This window comes from Alternaria novae-zelandiae, assembly GCF_023758075.1.
Source record: "Alternaria novae-zelandiae strain BMP 2774 chromosome Unknown scaffold_10, whole genome shotgun sequence".
NCBI lineage: Eukaryota > Fungi > Ascomycota > Dothideomycetes > Pleosporales > Pleosporaceae > Alternaria > Alternaria novae-zelandiae.
Window position 1 is genome coordinate 1,253,455 of NW_026056970.1, and position 25,302 is coordinate 1,278,756.

The window sequence follows — 25,302 nt, forward strand, 5'->3', positions numbered from 1 at the left end:
ATGTAGAACGCAATGGCTGCGAGCAGTACAAATCGTCTTGTGGTGGTGGCCGCGCTGCTGCGCGGCTTCTCGGGCTGTGGTAGTTGTGCGGCTGGTGATGCATCGCGTGCGCTCTCTTCATCGGGTAGACGGGATAGCAGGATCGCATCCTCGAGATCGCTTATTTTATCGATATACATTTTCGATAGCTTCTTTATTGATAGGGGTGGTAATTGTGGTGGTGGTGTTGGTGATGACGATGAGGGATACATTGACGATGAACACGACATGTGCAGTGAGCACGCTTTCTGTTTTACTGAATTAGAAAGAACGAGTCACGAAATGGAACATAGATTTCGAATGCGGGGAACACGATCAAACCTGCGCATATACCGAGAGAAGGCGTCTCGCTCATTCGGCATTCCAGGCAAGTACCATGGTACCCTCCAGGAGCCCATCGTCAAACCGGTTCAGGGACGAACAACGACCACAAGTAGTCAAGGCCCTTTACACCAGAAAGTAACGGCGTAATAGCTGATCTATCATGTGGCCGACCACTGGCGTCTTTCGCCATGTATCTACCTTCACCTCGCAACTCGCACCATCGCGCATGCCCTCACGCCCTCTCCACACCATCTCGCGTATAACCAGTCCACCATGTCGACAAGCACAGACTCAGACCTAGTGCTGCAACGTACCCGGACAGCACGCATAGCATGTGACAACTGGAATCCAATACCGTATTGGATCGCCACCGGCACGGTGATGGCCTACGCATGCAGCGCACTCATGGCTATCGGTGGGCTGAACATCCACGACCTCAATGTAATTTACATTACCAGTGTATTCATTCCCGTATGTTAAACACCATATACTCCACCACACTCCTCGGAACAGAAGTACTGATCACTACAGTCAAACATCCTCCTCCACACCCTCATGCTCTTCCTCTGGCACCGGCCCCGAGCGCGGCACCGCTTCGCGCCCCTAACACGGACACTGATGAGCTGTGCGACGGTGAATCTATGGGCTGGCGGGTGTGTGGGCGCGTTTTATACGGTGGATACGGCGATGTGGATTGCGGGGTGGTGGTTTGTCGGAATACCGGTATGTTTGTTGGAGTTGAGAGAGGCTATATTAGAGTAGGAGTAGGATTGTGTATGAAGCTAACGATGTGGATAGGGTGCGCTTTTGATTGGGAATAGGGCGCTTGTTGATGGGATGGAGTGGTGGCTACGGCGGCAGACGAGGCGGAGGGAAGCTGTGTTTGGGAGGTGATGTAGTAGTGGTGAAGAATGTAGGAAGTATTGGTACTGGACTGGTTTGGGTACGTTATGGATGAGGGTTAAACGCAGACAGCAGCTCATGCGATGGCTGCGGTGTTAACAGAGGCAGTGCAGTGGTATATCAAAACTCATGATGCTACATATATCCCCAACCCTTAACGCGCTTTCCCCCAAATACTCAGAGTAGCCGCCCAAACACATACATATATCGTAACCCTCAAGTAACCAAGAACCTCCCCAAGACAAAGCCGAAGCTCACTCCTAAGAACGCCAAACCACACCCCTCTCTAGCCCAATCATCTTGAATCCAATCTTGCCAGCCTACGCAAATGCCATCAGAACCAATAACTCTCTCCCGCAGCGCTAACTTCAAACTGACACCCCAAGCCCTTCCCTTGCTCCTGCAGCGCTTCCTCCCCTTCCCTCAGCTCCCTCAGAATCTGATCCCCAACCAGCGGCCCATCCATGAAGGAATCCTTGACGTGGATGATAACGACCTTGACGCCTTTGAGCGGAGAATCGAATGCGGCGGAGAGTATGGCGCGGTTGTGCTCAGCTGAGACGGATGACAGACCGAAGGCTGCTGGTGCAGAAGGATGAAATGGAGGGGGCCCGGGGGTCCCGTTTTGTTGATCCTGTGGTTGATCCTGATTCCGTTGGAGAGACTGATGATGTTGCAGTGGCGGTGGGAAAGGAACAGGCGTGTTCGTCCCCGTGTCACCTCTCGAAAGCGGGAAGTCGCTCATTGTCTCATCGTCGGTCTGCGAGTGGTTTGTTGTCGAAATTGGGGAATCTATCCCTTTGCCTACTCCACCTAGGTAACCGCCCATCTTGGCTTTCCTACCGCCCTCGATAGACGTCAGACTTTCGAGCTGTAGGTTATTGTTTGCACTGGCTCTCTTCCGCTTCTTTTTCTTCTGTGAGCGGAGCTCTTCTTTGTCGCGCTCGTGCTGCTTTTTGCTGTCTTTTACCATGGCCGCGAGGGAGCTGAGCTCTTCGAGCAGATGGCGGGGTGCTAAGTGTCCGAAAAGTACGGCGTCGGCTTGCGCGTTCGTATATGAGACTTCTATGAAGATGCCTTTTAGCGTGCCAGCCGCGATTTTCGGAGCTGCTTCCGTCCAGATCTGATGTGTACGTGGGGAAAGTGAGAGGGAGTCTGGTTCAACGTCGCCGAAGATGAGGATCTCGCGTTTTGGGGTCGTGAGGGTAGATTCGGCGCGAATGAAGTAGGCGGTTGAGTCGATCACACAGTGATCTTGGGATTGCGGTTGCTGGGGTTGAGGGACTGTGACACCGCTGGCTCGTCGGCCGGCTTCTGTGCTTCCGCTAAAACCTGGAGTGCCGGGTGCGCTTTGTGTGGTCATGGAGAAGCTTTGTGAACGACCTTCAAGTCCGTCTGATTGACCATACGATTGAGAAGGGTTGGCATTTTGCCGATCTGAGGTCTCCAGTAGGTTGGCGTTCGATCCGCGGTGTACATGGCCAGGTCCCTGCATGCAGTGGCCATGGCTTACTTTGAAGCCCTTGACTCCTAAGCCGTCACACACTTCGATGTAGCCTCTTGAGCTTCCTTCACCCAGAGCAATGTTACCGCCTTCTGCAAGCCGTTGGAATGTTACTAGTCCCACGCCTCCATCTTCGTCCGTAAGGTTAGGCCAGATGATGTTATTGAAGATGTGGTTTTTGATCGCGTTGACGGTAAATGGTAGTGCTGCTAACCGCTTGGGTCGAGATGTATTGTGAAAAGCTGCTGTATTGATGACGAAGCCCGAGACATGGTCGAGATGTGGATGGGTGATGAGATAAGTCGAAATGTGCTCTCTCACAACATGTAGCGCATTTGCCCTGGCACTTAGATGTGGGAAAGGTAATCCCGCGAATGCGCCAGTTTTCAGCGTAGTAATTGTGACGGGTACATCCTGCTCAGAATCTGGTGTCTCAGGCCCAGAATCTTCGTCGGAGAGCGAGACATGCCCAGTGCCTGGCGACGGCGACTCTATATGCGTGTCACTGCTATTCCCATTTCCATTACCGTTCTGTGGGGTCGATAACGGCGGATCTGGGTCGGAGACAAGCGGGAAGTCCTGAGCAAGTATGCGGGTAATCGATGCAAGGTGGGAGCCTGCATCCACAGCTATGACGGAGTTCTTAGCCCAGTTTGTTGCTGTTGATCGAACGAGGAAGCCCGTGACATTGTCTTCGCTTGGTCCACCTCCAGAGCCCTGTTCGTGTTAGCCTCTACTGCAAGACGGCACATCTGCTTGTCGACCTGCACGATTGGCGACATCCGATGCATACATGGGAACGCCTCTAGCCACATCGACAAATACAACCAGCACAAATTGACCTACCAGACAGATGACCTGAATCGCAGGTTCCCCCGAATTTCCAGATGATCTCCTCACCACCCTCGCGCTATCTTCTTTCATTCCCTTGGTGTTCCTCTTGTCTTCCTCTTCCAGTTCAACTGATAAATTTTCTTAGCCTCTCTTCCCCAAGCTGTTTTAAGATGCACAAACACAATCCGGTTTTGCTTGCTCTTTGTCCCAAAACACACTTTCTCTTTCCTTAGAATCTTCTGTTTGCGTCAAGACTCAACGAGGACGTTCTCCCTCTTCTTCGCACCTCCCACCTTTAAAGCCGGAAACCACTCTTGTGCTCAATCCTTGCGTCGCGTTTCCGTAGCGCAAAGCCAGATCACCAGTTTGTTCTGTTACCGTTGCACGTTACACTTGCGTGAACCGATGGCCGCCGTTCCGTCGTCCGGAGCACGATCCACCAACTGATAACGCAGGAAGCCGGAATTATGTGCACAATGATTGCGCGGTTCTTGTCGCGCTAATCCTGATGTTCCGATTCCAGCTCTTCCTCCGTTGTGCGAAAAAGGTACCGATTGTCGCAAATCAAAGTGCGAATGACGACAAATACGCCCGCGCTCAGCTCAGGCGTGCCTTGTGATGATGGCTGTGTTTGGCCGTGCGCGCGAATGTCACCGTGATAGTTCCGTCGCGGGGCCGCAATCTCGGCGCGGTTCAGTGTTGTAGAAGTTGACAAGATGGAGATCGAGGTGAGGACTCGAGGATCAAAGACATGCATGTGCCTCATGCGCTTGCCCACGCCGCCGTTCTTTCCAGCCTTCGTTGGACGGCTTCGGCGGTTGGCTAGGGCTATTTCCTTGTCTCTTACAACCAATGATAGGCTCGGCTCGACAAGCCACGACTTTGTTGGCCCCACCCCAGTTCGAGCCCAGATCTGGGGTTGAGAACACCTGACACCTGCTAGGCAACGTAGTGTCAGGGAAGACAAACTCTTCGTTATCTGTTGAGTGCGCGATAAGGAACGCAGTCGCATACAACCTTGGAAGCGCTTGAGATCTATCACATGCACATGACGAGACCAGCAGAGCAAAAGTACAACCTTGGAACAGACGTCACAGTATCGAGACAATATTATGTGTTGGGTATCATGAACTTCTTGTGCAGCATTTTGAGCCTCTAACGGCTATGGCAGTATCACTGATCCACCAGGGCTGCCCAGCGTGATCTCATGAATCCTCATCCGTCATCCTATCCATACCCATGCCAGTTCGTTAATCATCCGCATCATAAATCAAAGCAAACACTTCAAAAAGAAGGCGAAGCGTTTACTTGAACACCTTTCCGTCAGCCCACTCGTAGGACTTTCCGTTGACGGTGATGGGCTTGTCCCACGACCACTGGTCGTTGACAAACTCCTTGTCCTCCTCCTTGGTGGGGTCGAGCTTGGTGAACTCGTAGCTCTCGACATCGGGGGCGACATCGAAGGCGGGGAGAGCATCCTGGCCACGGACGATGAACGCACCGGTGACGATGGAGTCGTTGGACTGTCCGTATACGGAGCAGCAGCCGAAGAGGTACTTGCGGCTGGCCTCGAGACGGGTGAAGAAACCACCTGGAGGGATTAGCAATGTGACTATATAAGTTGCAGGTGATTTGACTTACCGATCAGGTTGGCGGTCATGAAGGTGAGGGTCAACTCATCGTTGTACTTGTAGTCAACCTTGTAGATGGAGTACTCCTCGAAGTTGACGTTCTCCCAGAACCAGGGGAGGGCAACCTCACGGGTCTCCTCGTTGGAGTACTTGCGCTTCCAGTCGTCAAGGACGAATGTGGCCTTGGGCAGAGCCTCGAGAGGGTGCTTGGGCTTGGGGGCAGCTGGTGCCTCCTCCTCCTCTTCAGCCTCCTCCTTCTTGGGCTTAGGGGCGGCCTTGGGCTGCTCCTTCTTCTTCTCACCACCCTCCTTCTTGGGTGCGACGTTCTTCAACGCCTCGGAGATGAACTCGAGCTTGGGGGCGACAGCAGAGTAGCTGGCCTGGTTGTAGACGGTCTCGTACCAACGTGTAGTGTTGGGGTTGGAGTCGCGCCATTGCTTGTCGAAGAAGTATTGGAAGCCGCGGGCAAGGATGCTGGCAGCGAAGATGTCGGCAAGAGTCAGACGCTCACCAACGAGGTAGGTGTGTGTAAGGAGGTGCTCCTCAATGACGTGGACGGCCTTGAGGGCGGCCTTCTGGGACTCGTCGACGCTCTTCTTGTTGTAAGGGTCGCGGCCGAGGATGGGGCGGAACCAGCCACCGAGGGGGGAGAGGACCTCAGTGTTGGCAAAGGACATCCATCGCAAGATGGTGGCGTAGTCCTGCTTGGTCTTGCCGAGAAGGCTGGTCTTCTCGTTTTGCGAGGCAACTGGGATCCGTCAGCTCTGAGTCACCACCAAATTTTGGACAGACGGAGTAGATGTGGTAGAGGCAAATCAGAATAGTAAGTTTTCAACAATAGTTTTCAGACAGGGATAACTGAATGAATTCATTCGACATCATATTATGCAGGGAGGAGGAGCGAACGCGCGGGGTAGCACTTACGGTAGACAGCGATGGCGATGCACTCGGAGAGGACAAAGCCGTCAGCGCCCTCGAAGGTAGGGACCTTGCCGAGCTTGTTGAGCTTCAGGTAGTCCTCAGAGACACCCTTGGCTGGCTCAGTGTCGACGAACTCGATGTCGAGGCCATTCTCCTTCGCGACGGCCAGGAGGGAGGTGGTACGCGGGTTACCCTGTTGGCTTGCTGTTAGGACTCATTGCGGTGCGACTTCGCGTGCCTGTGTGCGACGACGTACCGAGTAGCTGTAGAGCTTTCCGAAAGACATGATTGTAGAGTTCGTGGTTGAGCTTAACAATCAGTGTGTGGAAGACAGGAGTTGTGAAGAAAAAGCTGGTTGGGTTGAGGGAGGGGCTGTAGGAACTTTGCGTGCACAGTCCACGTAATTTCAGTCTAGCCGCTAAGCCTCTGCAGGTGGCTCGTGCATCCATCGTCGTCAGTTGTGGCAGGTGGCATTTCTTTGACAGCGCTACCACGGTGCATTCGCTGTCAACCAGAGGCGCAATGGCAAGCAGGGAGTTTTCAAGGAGTCTTTGGAGGGCGGCCGATGCCCTGGGGAGTCGACCGCGGCCCCAGTGCGAACGCACGATGCGATATGCTCAACGGAGCTTCCAACCCACAGTACGGAGATGCATCTCGACGACAGCCGTGCGACGTGCAGAGGTTACAGAGGAAGAGATACGGGAACCATTCACAGCGGCCCCCGAAATCGACTTGGAAGCGACGACAAAAGGCAGCGGCAAGAAGGGCGAAAAGAAGGACTCCCTACGAACACTGCGCGTCGTCCCAGCATCGCCGTCCTACTTCAGCGCAAAGCCCACCTTCACCGACGACTTCCTCTCCGTCTCCGCTCTCCTTCGAAAAGTCGCTACATTGCCTGTTATACCGCCCGCAGAGGCACCCAAGGTGGCCTGGAAGACGATCGAGCAGTATCGCATCATGACCAACGAGCCGGTGAAGACGGCGCGGTATCACAGGATGCTGCAAATACTGCGGAGACTCAACTGCATTCACCCCGCGCTCATGCCCGACGAGGTTGTGCAGGCGATGCTGCGGTACAAGAAGCCCAACCAGCCCGGTGACATTGTTCCGAAGCCTGGCGTGATTGATGAGCTTGGGCGTGCCAAGGGCGTTGGGCGGAGAAAAACGTCGTCTGCTGTGGCTTGGCTGGTAGAAGGCGAGGGTGAAGTGCTCGTCAACGGCAAGTCCCTCTCAGAGTTCTTCGGGCGGCTGCATCACCGCGAGAGCGCTGTCTGGGCCCTCAAGGCTACTCAGCGTCTTGACAAGTACAACGTCTTTGCTCTGGTGCAGGGTGGTGGCCTGACTGGCCAGGCGGAAGCAATGACTCTAGCTGTAGCGAAGTCATTGCTGGTCCATGAACCCGCGCTGAAGCCTGCGCTGCGACGAGGTGAGTCGATGTTTTCTTTATCCGTGCCTTTTGCAATCCAGCATTGCTTGTTCTGTCGTTCCATGAGCATTGTCTATGCAACCCTCGCGGCTGACACATGCCCACGTCTACGCCTCAAAATGCAGTCAACACCCCTGGATGATCCCAAACATGTCTCGCCTGCGCATTCCGGATCCAATTGCTGACTGCTCCTTAGCTGGAACCATAACGCGCGACCCAAGGAAGGTGGAAAGGAAGAAGCCAGGTCACGTCAAGGCGCGAAAGATGCCCACCTGGGTCAAGCGATGAGCTGCTTGTGTGTATACTATCCTTTTATCGCTAGTCGTCTGTAGTGTCAGCCTGGCCAAGTGTAAGATGAGACATGTCAAGACGCCGTCTGTTGAATGTGCTTCGATTTCGTCGTGTATGTCCAAGCAAGTGTTAATGTTACTCTCGGTACCTTGTCGCTGTTTGCATGGAACAGGGTGCTGTACATACGACACGTGGAGATGACCAATTCTTCGCCTGATTGTCAATGTCGCAACCCAAACGGCCATGTGCTCACACGATCCTCATCTGGTGCGGCATTGCCCGGACAGGGTCATGCTTTTCGATCAAGTGTGTCCAGAAACACAAGGCCTTGAACCTTGTGCCGCTCTGCCCTGCTGACTATGCTTCTTCCCTGGTTCAGTCTCATGTCGAGCAAGTATGCAGGTTCAACCTTGCTTCACTACTGTCTGTTATTGCTTTCTCGGTCCGTTCCTGACAGCTGTTGAAGACCACTTTGCTAAGAGGAAGCAAATGTACATCGCATGAATGGCTGCGCCACCACCAGCACGCAATGCACTCAATACTGATGCGATAACTTATGCCTTCCTGATGTGTTTCTGTTTGCGCTAAACTCGCATTCGCATTCATGACTGCTTTTCGACCAAGACCCTAGATAGGCAAATGTGCATTGTGAGTTTTGCAACAGCAAGATGCTCAGGCCAATTATTATTGCCGGTGGCACATGCGACAAGAGTCAACATATGACCGGCTGATCGCGGGCGCAGAGTTGCGGTGATCGTCCCTGACTCGTTTCACGATGTTCTATTTTGGACATGGTCATAGGGCGGCCAATGATATTTGAACCACGACGTCTGTGCTATATCCGCTTGCACTTGCTTTTCGGTCGTTCCGGATCATGTCGCGGACAAACGTTAGGTGGCAGGAGGCATGAGAGGACTTTGGCACTAGAAGATGGGCTGCCGTTTGGATCTTCGTTGGAGATGGAAGCTCCCTGTTTGACTCCTTGTCGCGTGTCCCGCACGACGCGTAAACGGTCGAGCACGGCATTCGCCCGAGACTTTGCCAGGTGGTCGAAGCTGAGTGCGAGTCAGACGTTTGTCGAACGAAGTGAAACCTTCTCGAAGCATGTTCGCCGTGGTCCTTGATCATTTCACGAAGCGCGGTGGTGGAGGTTGATGCGAAAGCCAGGGCCACCTGATGATCGCCATCCGTACCGAATGACGCACTCGTCTGGACAGTGATCGCACCAAAGCGGGCAAGTTGAACGACATTGGTTTCGTGACGCGATGGCTGCGTCCTGCAGAGCCATGCTGTGCGCCTCTGCAAAGCTTCCAGAAGATTGCAGTCTTCCGTGAGCACGTGAACAGGCATTCATAGCGCAATGTTCCGGACAGTCGCGCGCGCGGCGTATGGCGCGCCAGAGCGTGCAATTGAAGTGTCAGTGACAGCGCAAGGCGTGCTCTTAGCCTGAATAAACGGCCACGGCGGTGGGTAGCGTTTGCAGCGTGCCGTGTTGAAAAAATGACGGAAGGTTCGCGGCAAGAACCAGTGAGGTTTGCCGGCAGGAGCGACCGAGATGGCGCTAGAGCCCCACCGTACCGCACATGTAAGATTCGAGGAGTCGCAGCGTGGAGAAGGCATGGCGAGGTCGCGAGGTCGCGGCTTGAGTGAGTGTGCGTCAGTCCACGAGTTCGAAAGGGAAGGTCCCCATTCGCAGGATCAGGATCGACGAGTGAGGCTGATGGGTGAAGTGGCCCAAGGCAAGATCGACCACAGGCGAGAGATCCCTGCGCGTGGACGGGAACTTGCAGCGCTGCAGAGATGAAAGGACGGATCGAGTTTGGAGCCCGAGATAGCCCCTAAACCTTCTCACTCCCACCTGTCAGCACCTACCTACACGAGACACTGCCGGCCGTGAGGCTATCCAAGTTCGACATCCGTTTGGTGATTTGGCAGCAGGAGAGGGCGCCTCAAGAGCCGAAGGACGCCTGCGGCATGAAACATGGCGGAAACGCGCTCCTGAAGGTTAGTCTTCCCACGGTGCGTCGGGCCCCTTTGTCCTACAGCTCTTCACGCGTACTGGCGGACAAATGCCATGTGGCGCGTGGTCACTGTCTGCCGCCAAGCCCAGCTGGGTGAGAGGAGCAGTTCCTGGGCCAGCAGCCAGCTGCGACATTTGGCCGCTGTGGAGCCGCGGGGCGGGAATCGCCATCTGGTTGCGCCGAAGAGGAAGAAGCAGGAAGCCACGATGGAGTTGGTGGTTTTTGTCGTCGTGCTGGCGCTGACCGCGCCCTCGTATCGACGGCATCGAGTGGTCACGCATAGCAAACGCGATGCTGCCCTGCAGTGTGGCTGCCCAGACGCCTGCAGATCCACCATGGGCGATCCGTAACCATGGCAGACAGGGTACTGCTAGCCCCGCCCTGGCCATATCGGAAATCGGAGACTTCGCATGGTCGCTGTCATCCAGAGCTGGTAGAGTCGTCTTACTCGTCAGCCCTCGCTCGCCCGACCTGCAGCCACACCCACTTCTCAGGTACCCACCATTGTTTTCTCCTCTAGCTTCAACACCCCGGTCCAAGTATTTACAGTCTGTTCGCCGGCGTGGCTTGCGAACTACTTCCTTTTTGCTTCCCACACTGCCCGATGCTCTCCCAATGTAGCGCGACTGCATCACTTCCCGCCCACGTCTCTTTCTGCCCTCCTCCAGCCTGGCTACCATCGGCGACCACACCACCCTCCCCCACTTGCATCCCTGTGAGCATCTGCGCCAGCCGTGAACTGACGTCGAACTCACACGCCTCTTATAACAGAGCCTTTCACTTCATCCGTCGGTCCAGTGCAACCGATCCGATTACAATCTTAGCATCCGTCGCACTTTCAGTCCTGTCTCGGACCGAACGCTTCATTCGTCTCTGCATGTACTCCCGCTCGCCCAGTGCGCCCCAAGACACTGCATCGTGAAGAACGCCAGCGTACGTTTAGGCCGTTGAGCTACCGCAACGCAGACGTTAGATTGTTTGAGACCATCTCCTAGGCCGGCCACTACTCCGTCCGACTCGTTGGAACACTGATCTGTTTGCAAGGACTACCCTTCAAACATCTCACGCATAAGCGTCGCCTCACCACCAGCCCATCCCACACAGGGTTCTCCACGCCTGCATCTACCGGACAATTTCGCTGTCACCTAGTGGCTACGTGTTTAGCTGATCCACACGGCGCACACATTTTCTCCAACATTACCGCATCGGGAGGACCAATCCCGGACGTCTGAGCATTGCATTGCAGTCATCTTCCTGCAGGCGGAGCGAGGATATCCTGGTGGCTGGCCGAGGCTCTTGCGCGAGCTTCTTTTCCTGCATCATTGGGCTGCATTGGTCGCTCGTCGACGCGTCAGGGCCGTGTTTATATCCAAACCATCTGGACCTGGGAGCATCTCGTCTTCCAATTTCGGACGTCATACATCTACCACCATTGGCCCGCATCACCCATCAACTCTTTCTGGTCCTCTCACGCACCCCGCCCCAAACCGCATCTCTTCCATCAGTCCGCGCATACGTCGACTACACCTGCGCCTTCGCCTCTCCACCTCTTGCGCCGGCCCTCCACCACCTACATCCCGCAAGTCTGCAAGCTGGCCAATTACGCGACGCCGCCAGTCTCGCCCTCGGGGTACCGGGCTCTCGAACCCCCCTTCAGTCTGCAGTATAAAGGCGGGCTGGTTGGGATGGACAATGACCGCCGGCCACGGCATACTCCCTCAGGTTACGCAAGCCAGCAAGGCACGCTCCTTCCACCACAGGCATCGTATCCAGTGGTAAGCGCACCCGATCGCTTCAGGCAGCCGCCCTTGACAGCACCTGCCCCACCCACATCCGTCCCCTCTTCCGGAAGTCGCGCCAGCTCTCAGGGTTACGGTTACGCTTACGGTGAAGGTGCACAGTTTGGCTCGTCGATTCAGCCCTCTGCCGTAGCCTACGGCGCCCAGGACTATGCCGCCGACCAGCAACAACAGGCCCAGCGTGCGCCCCAGCAGTACTCGCCCTACGGCCAGAACATCATGTACAGCGTGCCGGGCGCCCAGGCCGCGGCGCAGCCTTCTTCGCAGTATGAGCCTGTGGAACAGTACCAGCAGAACAGGGACTCGGCTATACAGGTCCTGAGCACCGGCTTTGGCGTGGCACAACCCCAATACTATGAGAGCGGGCCCACGAGCGCACCTGCCTCTGCCATCGCGGCGCAAAACGTTCCTTCCCAGTATCCCTCATTAGGCTATTCCGCTCCCCAAGCTCAGGTCGGACGAGAAGCCCTTGCGCCCGCCTTCACTGCCGCTGGCATGACAGACCCCCATCAGGCGCCTTCCCAGGGCGGCTATTCCCAGGGCAACTACAGCGAGCCCCAGGCCAATAGCGGCAACGAGTACGACGACTTCTATCGAAACTACCAGAACGAGCTGAAGAAGACGTTTGAGCATGTCCGTGACGGCCGCCTCGCCGAAGCCGGCACACTGCTCCTCAGAATGTCCGACTGGCTGTTGCACTGGGCCGAGACTTTGGGTAAGTTCCCCGGTGTGCGCATTATCGAACGAGGAACTGAATTGACCGCAGCAGGCCTAGTACGCGACGACGAAACCTACTACCAACAGCGCCTGCAGCTGTGGGAAGAGTTCAACACCTGCTGGCTCTCCACGCTGCAGAAGCAGAAGACCATGACGCAGGAGATGACCACCACGGGCCAGCGACCGCAGCCTCCCAAATCACTCATCGATTGGGAATTCCTCGAGAAGATGGGCACTCAACTTGTCAAGAACTGCGACAGCATGGAGAAGCACGGCCTCGTTGACTACCAAATGGGAGTATGGGAAGAGGAAATCGTAGCGAGTCAGTACCACATTGCCTTCATTGCCTGATCACAATACTAACGTTGCGCAGTGTTGACTTCCTGCATGGACCTCCTCGAAGAAGTCGGCGCTGGTCCATCTGTACAACGACCCACCTCCACAGCGCGACGGCGATGATCTTAGCAAGTTCTAGTCGCGACGATCTTCCTCGTGGCTGATCGCAGTGCCGCTCCCGAGCGCCATCCTGTCAGCGCATTGACCCTCATCTCGAGAGGCTTGCTACAGACCGTCCATGCGCACGCTTATACCCGCACTACGCGCTCATCCAGCGCATTCGAGACGACTTCACTTGCTTCTTTTTGTACATATACTGTTCTCAGGGTGTCTCGTATTGGTTTTCCTTCCACAGCCATTGGGACGCCGAGGAACATCGACCGCTTCTTGCGGAAGTCAATCTGCATCGGTTTTTCCTTCTGTCCAACATTTGCATCCATGGTTTTTCGCAGTCGTCGAGCATTATGGCTTTGAGTCACGTCTTCACTTTTCTTTTTCAGCCTCTTCTCAGGCCATTCTCTTGTTCGTCTTTTGTGTTCGCATTGGGGAAAAGTGGGGAAGGGTTATGGTACGAACGCAATGGCACGCATGGTTCATGTTGACGACATGGATACGTGCATCTACGAGCATCTGTACTTGACTGCTTTTGCTATTGGGTTTTGATGCTGGAACAGATCATCCGGCGCGGGCGCTGAGGATATCTTACGGAGTGTATTATGACGCATGGGTTAATGAGGTGGAAGGACAATCGATAGAGCCGGCACGAATGCATGTGGATACCACCGGATCGTCCTTGCGCCCTCGCAGCTTCCGGTGAATTCGCAACGAAGACACTCGAAGTCTCGACCAGAGAACAACACCTCGTCTCCGCATTGGGCGGCAACGAGGCAGTTCTCCGAGCCTGAGGTGGTAGGGCGGGAACGACAACTGTCATCAACGGTCGGGTTCCCGGGTCCGATGCAACGACGTGGTTGGGCAGCAACTGTAGTATAGAATTTGTACTAGAATTACATGGCTTCATTGCAGACATCCTTGTTCCCGAGGTAAACTGAAGCGCTGTTCTGAAGGATTCTATATGGTGGAGTCGCTCTTCCAAGTTCTGGTCGTACCTTCCCTGGTCCGCAAGGGTATCCGTTCCTTCTCGCCTCACTTTACGCATCCCAACTCGACCCACAGGCGCCATTGCAGCCTCGCATGTTGACAAATGCGAAGGCATCCGCTGCACTTACTCATCATTCGACGCCTTGAGCCGATAAAGGGAAGGCGATCATGCACGGCGACTTGGCGACGCAGTGTTAGCGCCTCACGCATATTTTGAGGCTTGGGCCGTGTCAAAAGCAAGATCTGACCTCCAGCTGGAGCTACGGGAACAGAAAACCGGATCGACGCAGGCGCCACAATCATCGCTAACAAGCGCCTCTAGGTGATCACATCTTATCACAAGGACATTAAGACCTTGCAGCACATCATGGCGCATGCCGGCTATTGAACACTGACGGCGATCTTACGAGATCGGGATATAGGTGCAGCATCTCAATATTTGCAGCTACCCCGCTTGAGTAATTGACACTCGCAGTTTCATATTTCCATCTTCAAACAGGTCCGTTCGCAATTGGGACCAAGCCTTGCAGAGGACGCGGTGGCTATTATCGCGTGAAGCGCTGCCGTCGCACTGCCCCGCTTCCTTCAATATTCAATACTTTGCCCTGGTAATTGTTGATATGCCCTAGCATTGCGCGTGCCTTGCGCCCAGGGTACGCACCTGCTTTTGTGATGGGCTGAAGTCATCACTTTCGCGTCTTTTAGCCACCGGGACGCCTCGAGATCCAGCAACCAGATCAACCGCCAATGATTGCGCAGCCGAGGACCCTGATAGCGGGAGACGACCGGCTCGTCTCCCTGGCCCTGGGAGCACATCAGCTCCTCAATTGTACATGAACGCCGAAGAAGCAGCGAGTGTGGACGCCTTCGATCCTGCAGCCACCTTTCGCATCTCGCGATACAGCTTCATTGCATTCGGCTGCACAACTCTCCGCAAGCCCCAAGCGGCACACTTTCTGCATGCTCAACACGGACACACCCTGGTCGATCGAGCGCATGAGGCTGCCTATCACGCATGATGCAAGGGTGGGATCATTGGAAGAACACACTCTGTCGAGATAGACATGCGCCCATCTGACTCGTGATCCCATCACGATAGCGCCAGGGGAAACTCAGAAAAATGCGATCTTTCCGGCTTCTCGAACACATGGCTACGCAAGGGGGTGTGGAACCCTGCACCATCGCGAGCTGTCAATGCAGTTACCCATCAGAATATGCTACCTTGTACAGGCCCAATGAGTTGGTAACCACACCGCACTCCTGCTTTGCTGCGCATGATCGCTGCAGAAACGACGGCCGCCTCGCTCAGCCGACACTGTTCTACCCTCCGCTGTCCGTCTGACCACCTGGCCATATTACAAAACGACCACGACATGTCGATCGCGGGTTGTTGAGAGACAACAACACCATAGTCATATTTCGTATACGTCGCACGGGCCGCGATATCAATAGGTGATCGGCGGCCACCTACAGATTGACATGCGCCTCTGGCGATCCAGGTTCGGAAACTATAAGCTCTGACATGTTGGCGTGGAAGCCACCAGGCACAGGACCTCGTTGGTGTCGTACCCGGTTCTGCAGGTGGAGTAGGCGTGCGTTCGGGAAGTCGCATGTTGTACCCGCGTCGCCACATTGCGATATCCACAAAACTCTCGTTCAGTCAGCAATACGAGACGCTGGAGGCACACTCAGTCACACTGATCGTGTCAGCAGCGTGAGCCAATGGTGTATTTCGACGACACGATGTATGTGTAAAAGAAAGTGAGAACCAATGTCATGTTCCCGAATTGTGATGTATTTGTTTGAGTAACACGATCTTACATCGTCACACCCGAGCGGACTTTTGCTTTTTAGCTAGTCGATCCATCCAAGTTCTCGATCATGGGGGAGATTTGGAACTTCAAAAGAGCTCTCAGGCTACATACCGGCGATAACGTCAGCGCGGCGCGAGTGATCGCGCCTGACCAACACCAAAGACATTCAAATCAATTCGATGTATTCGGAGTCTATCGTTCCGCGTCAAAACGTTACCAAGTACATCCTGCCAAGTCCATGAAATCAATATAAATACGACTCTTTCAACCTCTTCCCCCGTTTTTCATTTAAGATCAAGATTTCGTGCTTTCTCTCCAAAATCAACGGGGAATTGATGAATGTGTGGTTTGCTCGCTGTCTCCAAAAAACGCTAGCCCACAACACATGTTCGTTTCGGCAACCTGGACAGCCAAAAAGAGGGAGTCAACATCCCATGAGAACCGGGGTTCGACTTCTTGTTCACTGGACTACTTCAAAAGTACCTTTTCGAAATGTCATGTTGTTGCCGGCTTCGATCAAAACTCTGACTATATGACGGCATGTCTTTCCCAGTTGCTGTGCCTGCATTGCAACTACATACGAATACTGCGAACCCATTTCTACCTTTGACCGCCGCTAGCATAGCTGATGTGTATATAAACACCTCATCCGCTGCTTCTCTTTCCTTTCTCTTACTATAACTTTGTCCTCCTGGTCTTTTCCAAAAGAACACAGCCCATCAGACATGTTGCCTCTGCGCTGTCTCTCAAAATCAAGATTATGCTCCTGCATGAAGCTGTTTGTGGGGTAGCTGTCTCAAAATCAAAATGTTTGCTGTGCCTGCCATGATCAGCAGAACTCGGAGAACGTCCCAAGAGCGTGTCTAGAATTGGCGGCGCCACAAAATGCAGCAAAAACTACAGGCATGTGTGCAGCGGGACTTCTCATTGATCGCCCAGGTATCGAGAGCACCACAATGTCTTCGCACATGTTGTTGCGCTGTGTCTGGATATGGGTTAGTTCTACGCTACCAGCGAGAGGCTGTATAAAGTCTTGCAAGTCTGACACCTCTCTTCTCCCCCAAACATCACTTGAAAGTTGGCATTTTCAAAATGGTGACGCCTTGACCTATGAGAAGATCGCTCTTCTCCAGAAACAACGTTACCCACATGTAATGTTCTTCCTCGTTCGTCTTCGTCCCACTCATCGGAGCCAGCGACGGCTTCACAAAGCTTCGATACTTCTTTTACCTTCTATCATCTTACCCTACACTCCAAAGTCTGCTTTCTAAAATGCAATTTACGACAAAACAACTGCGGCTGTCTTCTCCTCTAAATTCTCCAAATGCATATTCTATGTGTGCGCTCTTCTCTTTGTCTCCTAAAACATCGCATGCTTGACTCATGCGGAGTGTCGACACACCAAAACTCCTACGAGAACCGTAACATGACCGAAGTGGTTGTACGAACACCGTATACTCTGCCTTTATATCATCCAGCGTGTTGCGCACATGACCTAGCGCATAGCGATCAAAATGAGATATCGGCCTTCCGATGGAGAAGAGCGGTCGCAAAAGACTGGAGCATTGCGCTACTCTTCTAGTTAGCTTTGAAAGCTATTCGAACGTCACACCTGACACAACGATGTGGGCACACCAAGTTGCCACATCCACAATTCATGTTTCGCGAAGAGGAGACTCTAGCTAGGAGACAGCTATATAAGCTCGCCTGAAACGCTTCTTCTCTTCTTTCTTACCAACATATTCAGACCTGTGCTCTTCCGAAATGACTTGAAAGCGCTGGCATGTGGCTTTTGCCTTCTCCCAAAACGTACTTGAGCAAATGCATGTCGGTGGCTCCTCTCCAAATCAGAGCACGAAAGCGCACATGGGTTGAGAAAGCTTTGCTTTGTTTTTGGCTCATACCTCACATCCCAATCCTTCTCTAAAACAACGACGCGACCAACGAATGCTCCAACTGTCAGCCGCTTAGAAGAGAATCCCAAAGTGGGAGTGTCAACTTGGAGCGCGTTCATATTTCCGTCTACCCAAAATCCGCATGGATAGAATACGATGATCGCGAATGGTATATAAAAAGACTCTTGATCGTAAGACCGAGGACATCTTCCTCTACTCCTGTATCTAAAACATGACCCCAAAGAACCATGTGTCCGCCCTCTTTTTCCGATCAAAACCTACCAAAGAATACCCAATGTGACGCCTGTTCGCCTGAAAAGCACTGCAACAAGAACTTCATGTGCAGCTTTGCCGCTCCGGGGTCGTGGATGTCGACATGGTTAATTTCATCACTAGCGTGGAATGGTATATAAACTCAATTTCTGCGAGAAGGAAGCAAGACACTTTTCCACGCTCTAATATCAAAATGCGTATTGGACCCATGGATGGCCTTTTGCTCTTCTTCTGACCAAAAAATGCCGACAGATGGCGTCATGTCGCGTCGACTCTCCTCTCTTTTCCAAAGACTTTATGCGCTGAACACATGTCTCGGCATTGATGCGCTGTATAAATACATACACGGCAAGATGGGGAGACGACACCTTTACCTGCTTCTGTTGTTAAAAAATGAGAGACTGAAGAAATACATGTGCCTGCCTTCCTCTTTCCATCCAAAACAGACGTAGCATTCTGTCATGTTGACCGGCATCTTCTCTTCGTCTAAAAGCGAGCATCTCGCGCTCATGTCTCCTCAGTCTCGGGTTCCAAAATAACGTCCCGCCTCTCGAAAGTGTCTGCGCTGCTCTTCTGACCAAAAGGATGGATACCAACTTCGTATGGTTTCCTCTCCTTCCAAAAACGGTAGCCTTCGCAGTCATGTGTGGGTCTCTCGATCCACGTCGTCTATAAATTAACTCTCTGCTCTTCTCACATCTGCAATCACCACCGCTTTCTTTACCAAAAATCTGGAACCAGGAGCGCATGACCTGTAGCGGGGCAATTCTAAAAAGATCATGGAACAGAAAGTATGTCGGCGGCGGGATGAGGTCGTCATCCCCAAATTACCGCTGTAACAGTAGTATGATTTCCACAAAATCCATCGAAACAAAGAAAGATGTAACGCATGTTCCTCTGAAGAAACTGAATTTTGTCATGGAAAGCCGTATGCAAGCGAAGACGAATAAAGCCACCAAGGCAGCACTGTGCTATAGTCTATAAAAGGGATCTATTATATGTCCTGGAAGCCTCCTCCTTCATCTCTACAGTCAACGCCGAATGTACCAAAACAGTATATGAAGCCAAACATGATTGCTGAGCGGCTTTCTGAGAACCATCAGTATCATGCCTCGTATAGGTGGAACTTGGAGGCCTTCGGCTAATTATATACATGATGATGATCTTCATCATCGCGACGATGTTTTGCGGACGCTGGCATACGTAGCATATATCTCACAGAAACCCCGGTTGATGTGAGCTGCCGATGTTTGCGTGCTAGGATATATAGCGTTGCCGCCCGTCGCGTTGTTTGACCTATAACGTTCGTCTGGGAAGGCTGCAAACATGCTCGCCGGTCGATGCTTCGAGTGTGCCGCAATAAGGCGAGGAGGATGCGTTTGGCATGTCGCACAGTGCGGGGCGTGGGTGAAGTTGTGTCTTCGGTCGTCCGCCTCACCTCCCATCGACCTCAAAAGCCCTCACGAACCACGCATGTCGTCCGCTTCCCACGAGCCTGGCAGAGATCCGCGGCATATCATCATCCTCAACAGTCCTCTCTTCCTCAGTCAGCGGATCCGACCACTCAAGCCACGCCTTATCTTTCAAGCAAGCACCCCATGCCAAACTCTTGCTCGTATACATCCCAATACAGTACGCACTCTGCGGTCCTTCGTGGAGCGCCAGGAAGACCGCATCCTTGCTGACGTTTTGCGTGTCGAGGTCCTGTTGACTGTCGAACCGCGGCGCCGGCTGACTGAGCGGATGCGGAATATCCAGCCTCATAACCCCGTCGTCAAACTTCTTGCTAGCCCTATCCCCCGGCACCGCAGCCGCAACACCCACACTCTGTATAGCGTGCGAGACAATTTTGATGCGACCCGTCGGACTCAAGTACTCGCTTCCATCCAACAACCCTTCTCTTGAAAACGTATACGCGCCATGTCGAAATGCAGCCGCCGTCACAGTATCGATACTGGAGTACACGCCCAAAAACTGACTCGGCTGCGTATTATACGGATAAGGATCGTATTCCAGCGCGAAGAAACTAACAGGCGGCCTAACCACCCCAATAACACTCTGCGGTCTAGATTTCTGCAACTTATTGCGCGGACGCTCTTTTCTTTCATGTAGCGACTGGATTTTGGGCGGTTTGTGTAGTTTGCCGTGGGGTTTGCGTATAGTAGCGTTCATGGTGGGGTCGCTGGACGAGCGTCTGTAGCTGCGACGCCTCTTCGTCTCAGCCCGCTCTTCGTATTTAACTTTCGCATAGTTGCATATTGTGCCCAAATCTCCGAATTGGAAAGGGGCCATAATCGCGATTGTTGATGATGGGCGTCGATTGCCGTGTTAGCCGGTCGCCCCGGAGAACGAGTGGTGAGGAGAACCGGCAGAAGGAAACAACGAAACGAACGAGCGAGCGTAGGAAAAGGAGGCTTTGTGAGCAATGGGAGGAGTTATAGGTGTCGCGATCTTATTCAACTGTTACTGCTGCTGTTTGCTTACTTGGCACCGCCCGCTATGTGGCACGTTTCATGTTACGAGCGAGGATTAGGCATGCAGCGTGGTTGTTGGCACGGTCGTGTTATTGGTATGACATGCGTCATCGGCGGAGTGACACTTGGGCACAGCCTCGACGCTAGCTGCTTACGGTCCTATCGATTAAATCCTTACTCGGTCCCAAACTCGACGGCCTCGACCATCATAATCCCCGCATGGGCTTTGAAGAGTGAGGCAGCGACGTCGAGACTATACAAGGTGCCATGTTAGCTGCTCTGCAAATTGGCCGAACTCTACCGTGGCAACTGTGAACGGGCGACACGAACAACCGCAATCATTCAGCTTATCGTCAATGCTACTAAGTTTGACACGATCTCAGGCTAAACCCGTTGAACCGCTTGCACATCATTTTTCCTATCTTTCATGACAACCATTGACTTCACCGCCACGACCAACTCATTTCCAAGCGATCTTGATCCACTCCTCGACATCTGCCCACAGCGTCTCGGGCCTCTCCAATGCAGCAAAATGACCGCCCTTCTCGTGTGCCCTGAAGAACGCCAAATTTGCTGTCCTCGCCGCCCAGGCCTTCGGAACGGGCGAAAGCTCATACGGGAAGTAGCTGTATCCCGACGGCTTGTCCACATATTTGACTTTCTTGCCCTCTCGGTACGTGTAGATTGACGTCGGGTAGCAGCCAGTAAGCCAGTACAGGGTAATATCAGACAAGATTGTGTTGACGGAAGGCGTGGTGGACGGATCAGTCCACGCCATGAACTTCTCACCGATCCACGCCAGTTGCGCCATAGGGGAACTGGACAGTACGAGACCAATGGTGGAAGGCTTGGTGCCGTGTTCAACTGCATAGGCCTTGCCTACTTCCATGAACTCGTTCATCCTCTCCAGACCTTTCTTCTCCGCTGCACTGAGCTCGTCCTCAGGCGAAGAGTAGGACTTGATGTCGACCGCGTGCATGAAGTTGAGATGCATGCCTTTGCACTCGGCGTACGTAAATGCCAGCTCTCGCGCGATCCAAGCGCCGATATCGCCGCCCTGGACGAGGTATCCTGATGCGCCAAACCCGAGGGACAGAAGTAGCTTGTGCATGATGCGGGATGTGTCTGCAACCTTCCAGTCTTGATCCAGGGGTGGGTCAGACGATAGAGCGAAGCCGGGGAGAGACGGTACGATGATATGGTAAGGGAGGGTATCTGGCGTATACTTCTTGCTCAAAACTTCCATGAGGGGTAGGAACTCCAAGAATGAGCCAGGCCATCCGTGGAAGAAAGCGATTGGGATAGCGTCTGGCTTGTTGGAGAACAACGCGGCGAAGTGGGTGTCGTAACTGCTACCACCATCGTCTTTGATGGTGGTCTTGAAGTTGGGGAGAGAGTTGATGCGCTCCTCTTCCTTGCGCCTGTAGCATGTCAGTACAGTCATCCCTTTTCAACTCTTTGTCACGCTGCATACCAGTCGAACTTCTCTATCCATTCCTTCTTCGCATCAATGATCCACTGCCGGCTGATCCCAAACTGGCCATGGCTCCCCGCATTCTGCTTGTTCTCGTACGTCTCTTTCGCGACCGGACTCAGCTTGAGCAGAGTCTTGAAGTCCTGCAGCTTTTGTTCCTCAACATGCAGCTCGAAGGGTGTAGGCTGCTGTTGCGCGCCTGCTGGTACGGTGCTGAAGGGTTTAGCTGACGTCATGCTTGCTATTGGTTACTGTCCACGATTGCGATAGTATGACCAGGCAGGCACGCAATATTCGTTTGAGGGTGATAGCCTTGACAGCAGACTTATATATTCGTTGTGATGTCGGAGGTATAGCCGGAGAGCTTACAAATGCTGGATAGCTGGCGTGAGGTGATGCAGCTGCTACCTAGGTATACACGCGCTAATTCCGAGTTGGGAAGTCGCTATCCTACCTCATTCAGGACATGATCTGCATGCTTATGTCATGAGACGCCCTCTCATAGGTTACAGTGTATACACATTGCAGACACGGCATTACAAATGCCTGCAGATCATAATATACACGCGTGTGGTGCTGCAGGTTTGGGGTCAAACAGCTTTCTTGAGTCAAAATCACGCGTCGCTGGCAAGCGTAGAACCACTCCACTCCGGATTCTCGTCGGTGATAGTCGGTGATGAAGCGTTGAGTGCACATTGAGTATCAATGCCCCAGTTCGCGCAATACAATGAAGTGTAGAATGCTTTGAATTAAGAAATAAAACTATTCGCTCATAATCAGCCAGGCGCCTCCACCAAAGAACACCGCGAACACCATGAGAGTAAGAATCGCAGCGCCAGCCTTGTCCCCTGTCGTGATAGAGTCATGCTCAACACGCACAGGCCCCACATCACTTCCTGCAGTAGGGTCATTCTCACTGATTCCACCATTGTCAAGTCCAACCGGACCGGAAACTTGATCAACAAGCAGATTCTGCATGACCTCCAATGCAGACATTTGCTCTCCAACGCCCACCTCTTTGTCGTTTCCACCTTGCCACCACCTCAGACCACAGCCACCTTTTCCGGGGCCACATTGTTGCGCGGCTGCCACGGCAGAGGCACGGAGTTTGGGCATGATGCGGTCGCGGGTCCAGGGAGCGGCTAGCATCGACCAGCCCATCCAGCGGGCGAGGTAGGCTTTGAAGGATCTCTGATCGTGGTCGCATAGTCCGTTGCGTTCGCAGGCCATTTCGATCATGACGTCTGGGGCTCCTTGCTGTTGGAAAAAGATGTCGGTACCGTTGATAACACCGCCCAGGCGCTCTCGCCATCTGCCTGCTCGTTCCTTCGTTGGATTAGAATGAGTGTGGAGTCAATTCAGGTTCAAGGAGTCTTACCGTATCACCCTTCGCTTCTGACATGTTCCACAACGCTGCGGCACCCGCCATGTGGATTCCAGCGTTGTAGGTCCATTGGATGTGGTTCTTTTCCGTGCAGTTTTGTCTCTCGCTGGTACCATCTAGAAAAGGTATATGTTAGTATGTGTGGAATCTGTAATCCATGCACGGGCGTCCTTACCAAAGAAGTGGTAATCTGTGCTGATGAGACCAACGCTGTACTGCCAATCCCATGCCTTCTCGGCCCACTCAACATACGTCTCGTTGCCTGTGTATTTTGCCAGCCTTGCTGCGATGTTGAAAAAGCATCCGTTGGAGATTGTGTTCTTGTAGTCGAATCCGGGGTTAAATCGGAAAATTTGCCAGTTGAGTCCACCGCCGCATGTTTCGGGATTCCAACGCGGTACCTGTGTGTTGAATACGGCGATGGCGAGTGACAACCACGACATTTCTCCTTCGACATCTGGAAGCTTGTTTTCCGCTGCTGACATGGCAGCCATTCCCCAGAAAGCCTGATCGTCGTTTCCTAGTGTTTTTGTCTGGTTCTCTGGCATAAAGGCTCTTGGGATACCGATTTGGTGCACCATCGCTTGCTGTACAATCTTGTTGTATGTGTCGTCGCCGGTGTAGTACCAGTAGTCGATGAACGAGTTCATCATGGCTCCGCATAGCCACCAGTAGTATGGGTCTGGCAAGTTTCCAGGTACATCGCCGGGTTTGTCACCAGTGTACCATTCTCTTAAGCCCGCCGCAACAACTTTTGTCGCATCCTTAATGGAGGCTATTTATGTTAGTGGGGTCCGAAAACAGTTGCAGTGAGCGCACCTGGATCGTCAACATTGAACTCCAGCTGCGCAGTGGCGAATGAGGAAAGCAGGCCGACTGCTGCAAAAACAAGGTTCGAAGGTCTCATGGCGGAAGCTCCGGGGTATCACTGGAAAGAAAGGTGTTGGGTATTCGGCATGCGTGGATTAACGAGTGCGCCTGAGGCACTGCACAGCGAGCGACGTGAAGCGGTGCCTGAGGTTGGTGTGGAGGAAGCGAGGGAAAACGAGAGAACGAACATTCTAGGATGGCGAGTCGTGATGTTATGAAACCCCTTCGGCCGTCAGCCAAGTAACGGCGTTGAGCCGCAGCAGTAGCTGGGCGACAGTGCAACGCTTGGTAGTCATCCTTCGGTGTTGGTACGAGGCTAGGGTTGGGTCGTTTAAACTCGTTAAAATGACTACGAAACTCACGATTGGCTTGGCCATCTAGTCTGGCCCTTCAGGCCCTCCCCTATCATTGATTGCGCGCAGGTCCCGGTTGTCGTTGTACATAGGGGCTGGTGTGCGTAATGCAAGTCGCCAAGTTTGAAGATGGCATTGGCGGCGCTTGGAAATGTCTTGGGCGCCGAGGACTTAGGCCGTCACCACAGCAGCAAGTCTTCCGCGACGTCCGGGTGGCTGCACTTGGATCAAGGCAGTGCCATCGGTTCCTGCGTCAAGGATGGTGCGGGGAAGATCAGATGCTTTTCTCCACTCGTCATTGGAGTTGCGCTGTCCGGATGATCGGGTGGGATGCGTGCTGCTAGGGTCTTGGTGTAGCCGCGTATCCGAAACGGCCATACCCGCATACGAGAGAAGATGCATTTCTTTCGAAATCAAGGATTTGCATCGTCGACATGACAGCTCGAAGCATGCGCGATCTAAAGTAGCGTTGTGGATGGCGGGGAAGCCCTCACTAACGGTCAGATTGCCCGTCATCTCACACCGCTCTAGAAGTCACCGATTTGGTGTTTCGCGACCCGATTAGGTTTCCTACATCCTCGTACCTTTCTGCGCGCACATTGAGCGCGCGTGTGCTAATGAAATGTCGTCGGCCAAATTCAAAACAACCTCCAACACCATTGACACGGATTCTACCGTGACACTTCATGCGCATACCGACCCTCAAATCTCCTCGAATCGTCGCTGGAAATACCACGCTGTCCTTCTCCGTGGACGTAGAGACCTCGACGAGACGACCATCTTTGTGACCGCCGTAATTCTCTTCATCATGTCGCATCATTGAGCGACAAGTCCTCCTCGCAATTGCAGTGGCTGCGCACCTTGCTCCTTCATGCCTAGACCTTTGGCCCGATGGGGGTTCTGTTGTGTGTCTGCTCA

At 53.4% G+C, this 25,302-nt stretch overlaps 6 protein-coding genes across 6 annotated transcripts; 2 read left to right on the forward strand and 4 right to left on the reverse strand.

Moving 5' to 3' along the window:
- Window positions 1-1,600: 1,600 nt before the first annotated feature.
- On the reverse strand, window positions 1,601-3,552 carry J4E88_005777 (uncharacterized protein; the record flags this gene model as incomplete). The annotated part of the gene is made up of 2 exons (XM_049399410.1): window positions 1,601-3,487; window positions 3,508-3,552. 2 exons carry the CDS (start codon window positions 3,550-3,552, stop codon window positions 1,601-1,603), a joined length of 1,932 nt encoding a protein of 643 aa, XP_049255201.1.
- A 1,356-nt stretch (window positions 3,553-4,908) lies between these two features.
- On the reverse strand, window positions 4,909-6,442 carry J4E88_005778 (uncharacterized protein; the record flags this gene model as incomplete). Its single annotated transcript, XM_049399411.1, has 4 exons — window positions 4,909-5,195; window positions 5,246-5,983; window positions 6,160-6,349; window positions 6,413-6,442. 4 exons carry the CDS (start codon window positions 6,440-6,442, stop codon window positions 4,909-4,911), a joined length of 1,245 nt encoding a protein of 414 aa, XP_049255202.1.
- Window positions 6,443-6,762: 320 nt separating this feature from the next.
- Window positions 6,763-7,870, forward strand: MRP9 (37S ribosomal protein S9, mitochondrial; the record flags this gene model as incomplete). The annotated part of the gene is made up of 2 exons (XM_049399412.1): window positions 6,763-7,582; window positions 7,779-7,870. The coding sequence occupies 2 exons, from the start codon at window positions 6,763-6,765 to the stop codon at window positions 7,868-7,870; spliced, it is 912 nt and encodes a 303-aa protein (XP_049255203.1).
- A 4,042-nt stretch (window positions 7,871-11,912) lies between these two features.
- J4E88_005780 (uncharacterized protein) lies at window positions 11,913-12,761 on the forward strand (the record flags this gene model as incomplete). The annotated part of the gene is made up of 1 exon (XM_049399413.1): window positions 11,913-12,761. The coding sequence occupies one exon, from the start codon at window positions 11,913-11,915 to the stop codon at window positions 12,759-12,761; it is 849 nt and encodes a 282-aa protein (XP_049255204.1).
- Window positions 12,762-20,763: 8,002 nt separating this feature from the next.
- On the reverse strand, window positions 20,764-22,013 carry J4E88_005781 (uncharacterized protein; the record flags this gene model as incomplete). Its single annotated transcript, XM_049399414.1, has 2 exons — window positions 20,764-21,724; window positions 21,778-22,013. 2 exons carry the CDS (start codon window positions 22,011-22,013, stop codon window positions 20,764-20,766), a joined length of 1,197 nt encoding a protein of 398 aa, XP_049255205.1.
- Window positions 22,014-22,539: 526 nt separating this feature from the next.
- On the reverse strand, window positions 22,540-24,068 carry J4E88_005782 (uncharacterized protein; the record flags this gene model as incomplete). The annotated part of the gene is made up of 4 exons (XM_049399415.1): window positions 22,540-23,103; window positions 23,156-23,277; window positions 23,337-23,936; window positions 23,981-24,068. 4 exons carry the CDS (start codon window positions 24,066-24,068, stop codon window positions 22,540-22,542), a joined length of 1,374 nt encoding a protein of 457 aa, XP_049255206.1.
- Window positions 24,069-25,302: the final 1,234 nt, after the last annotated feature.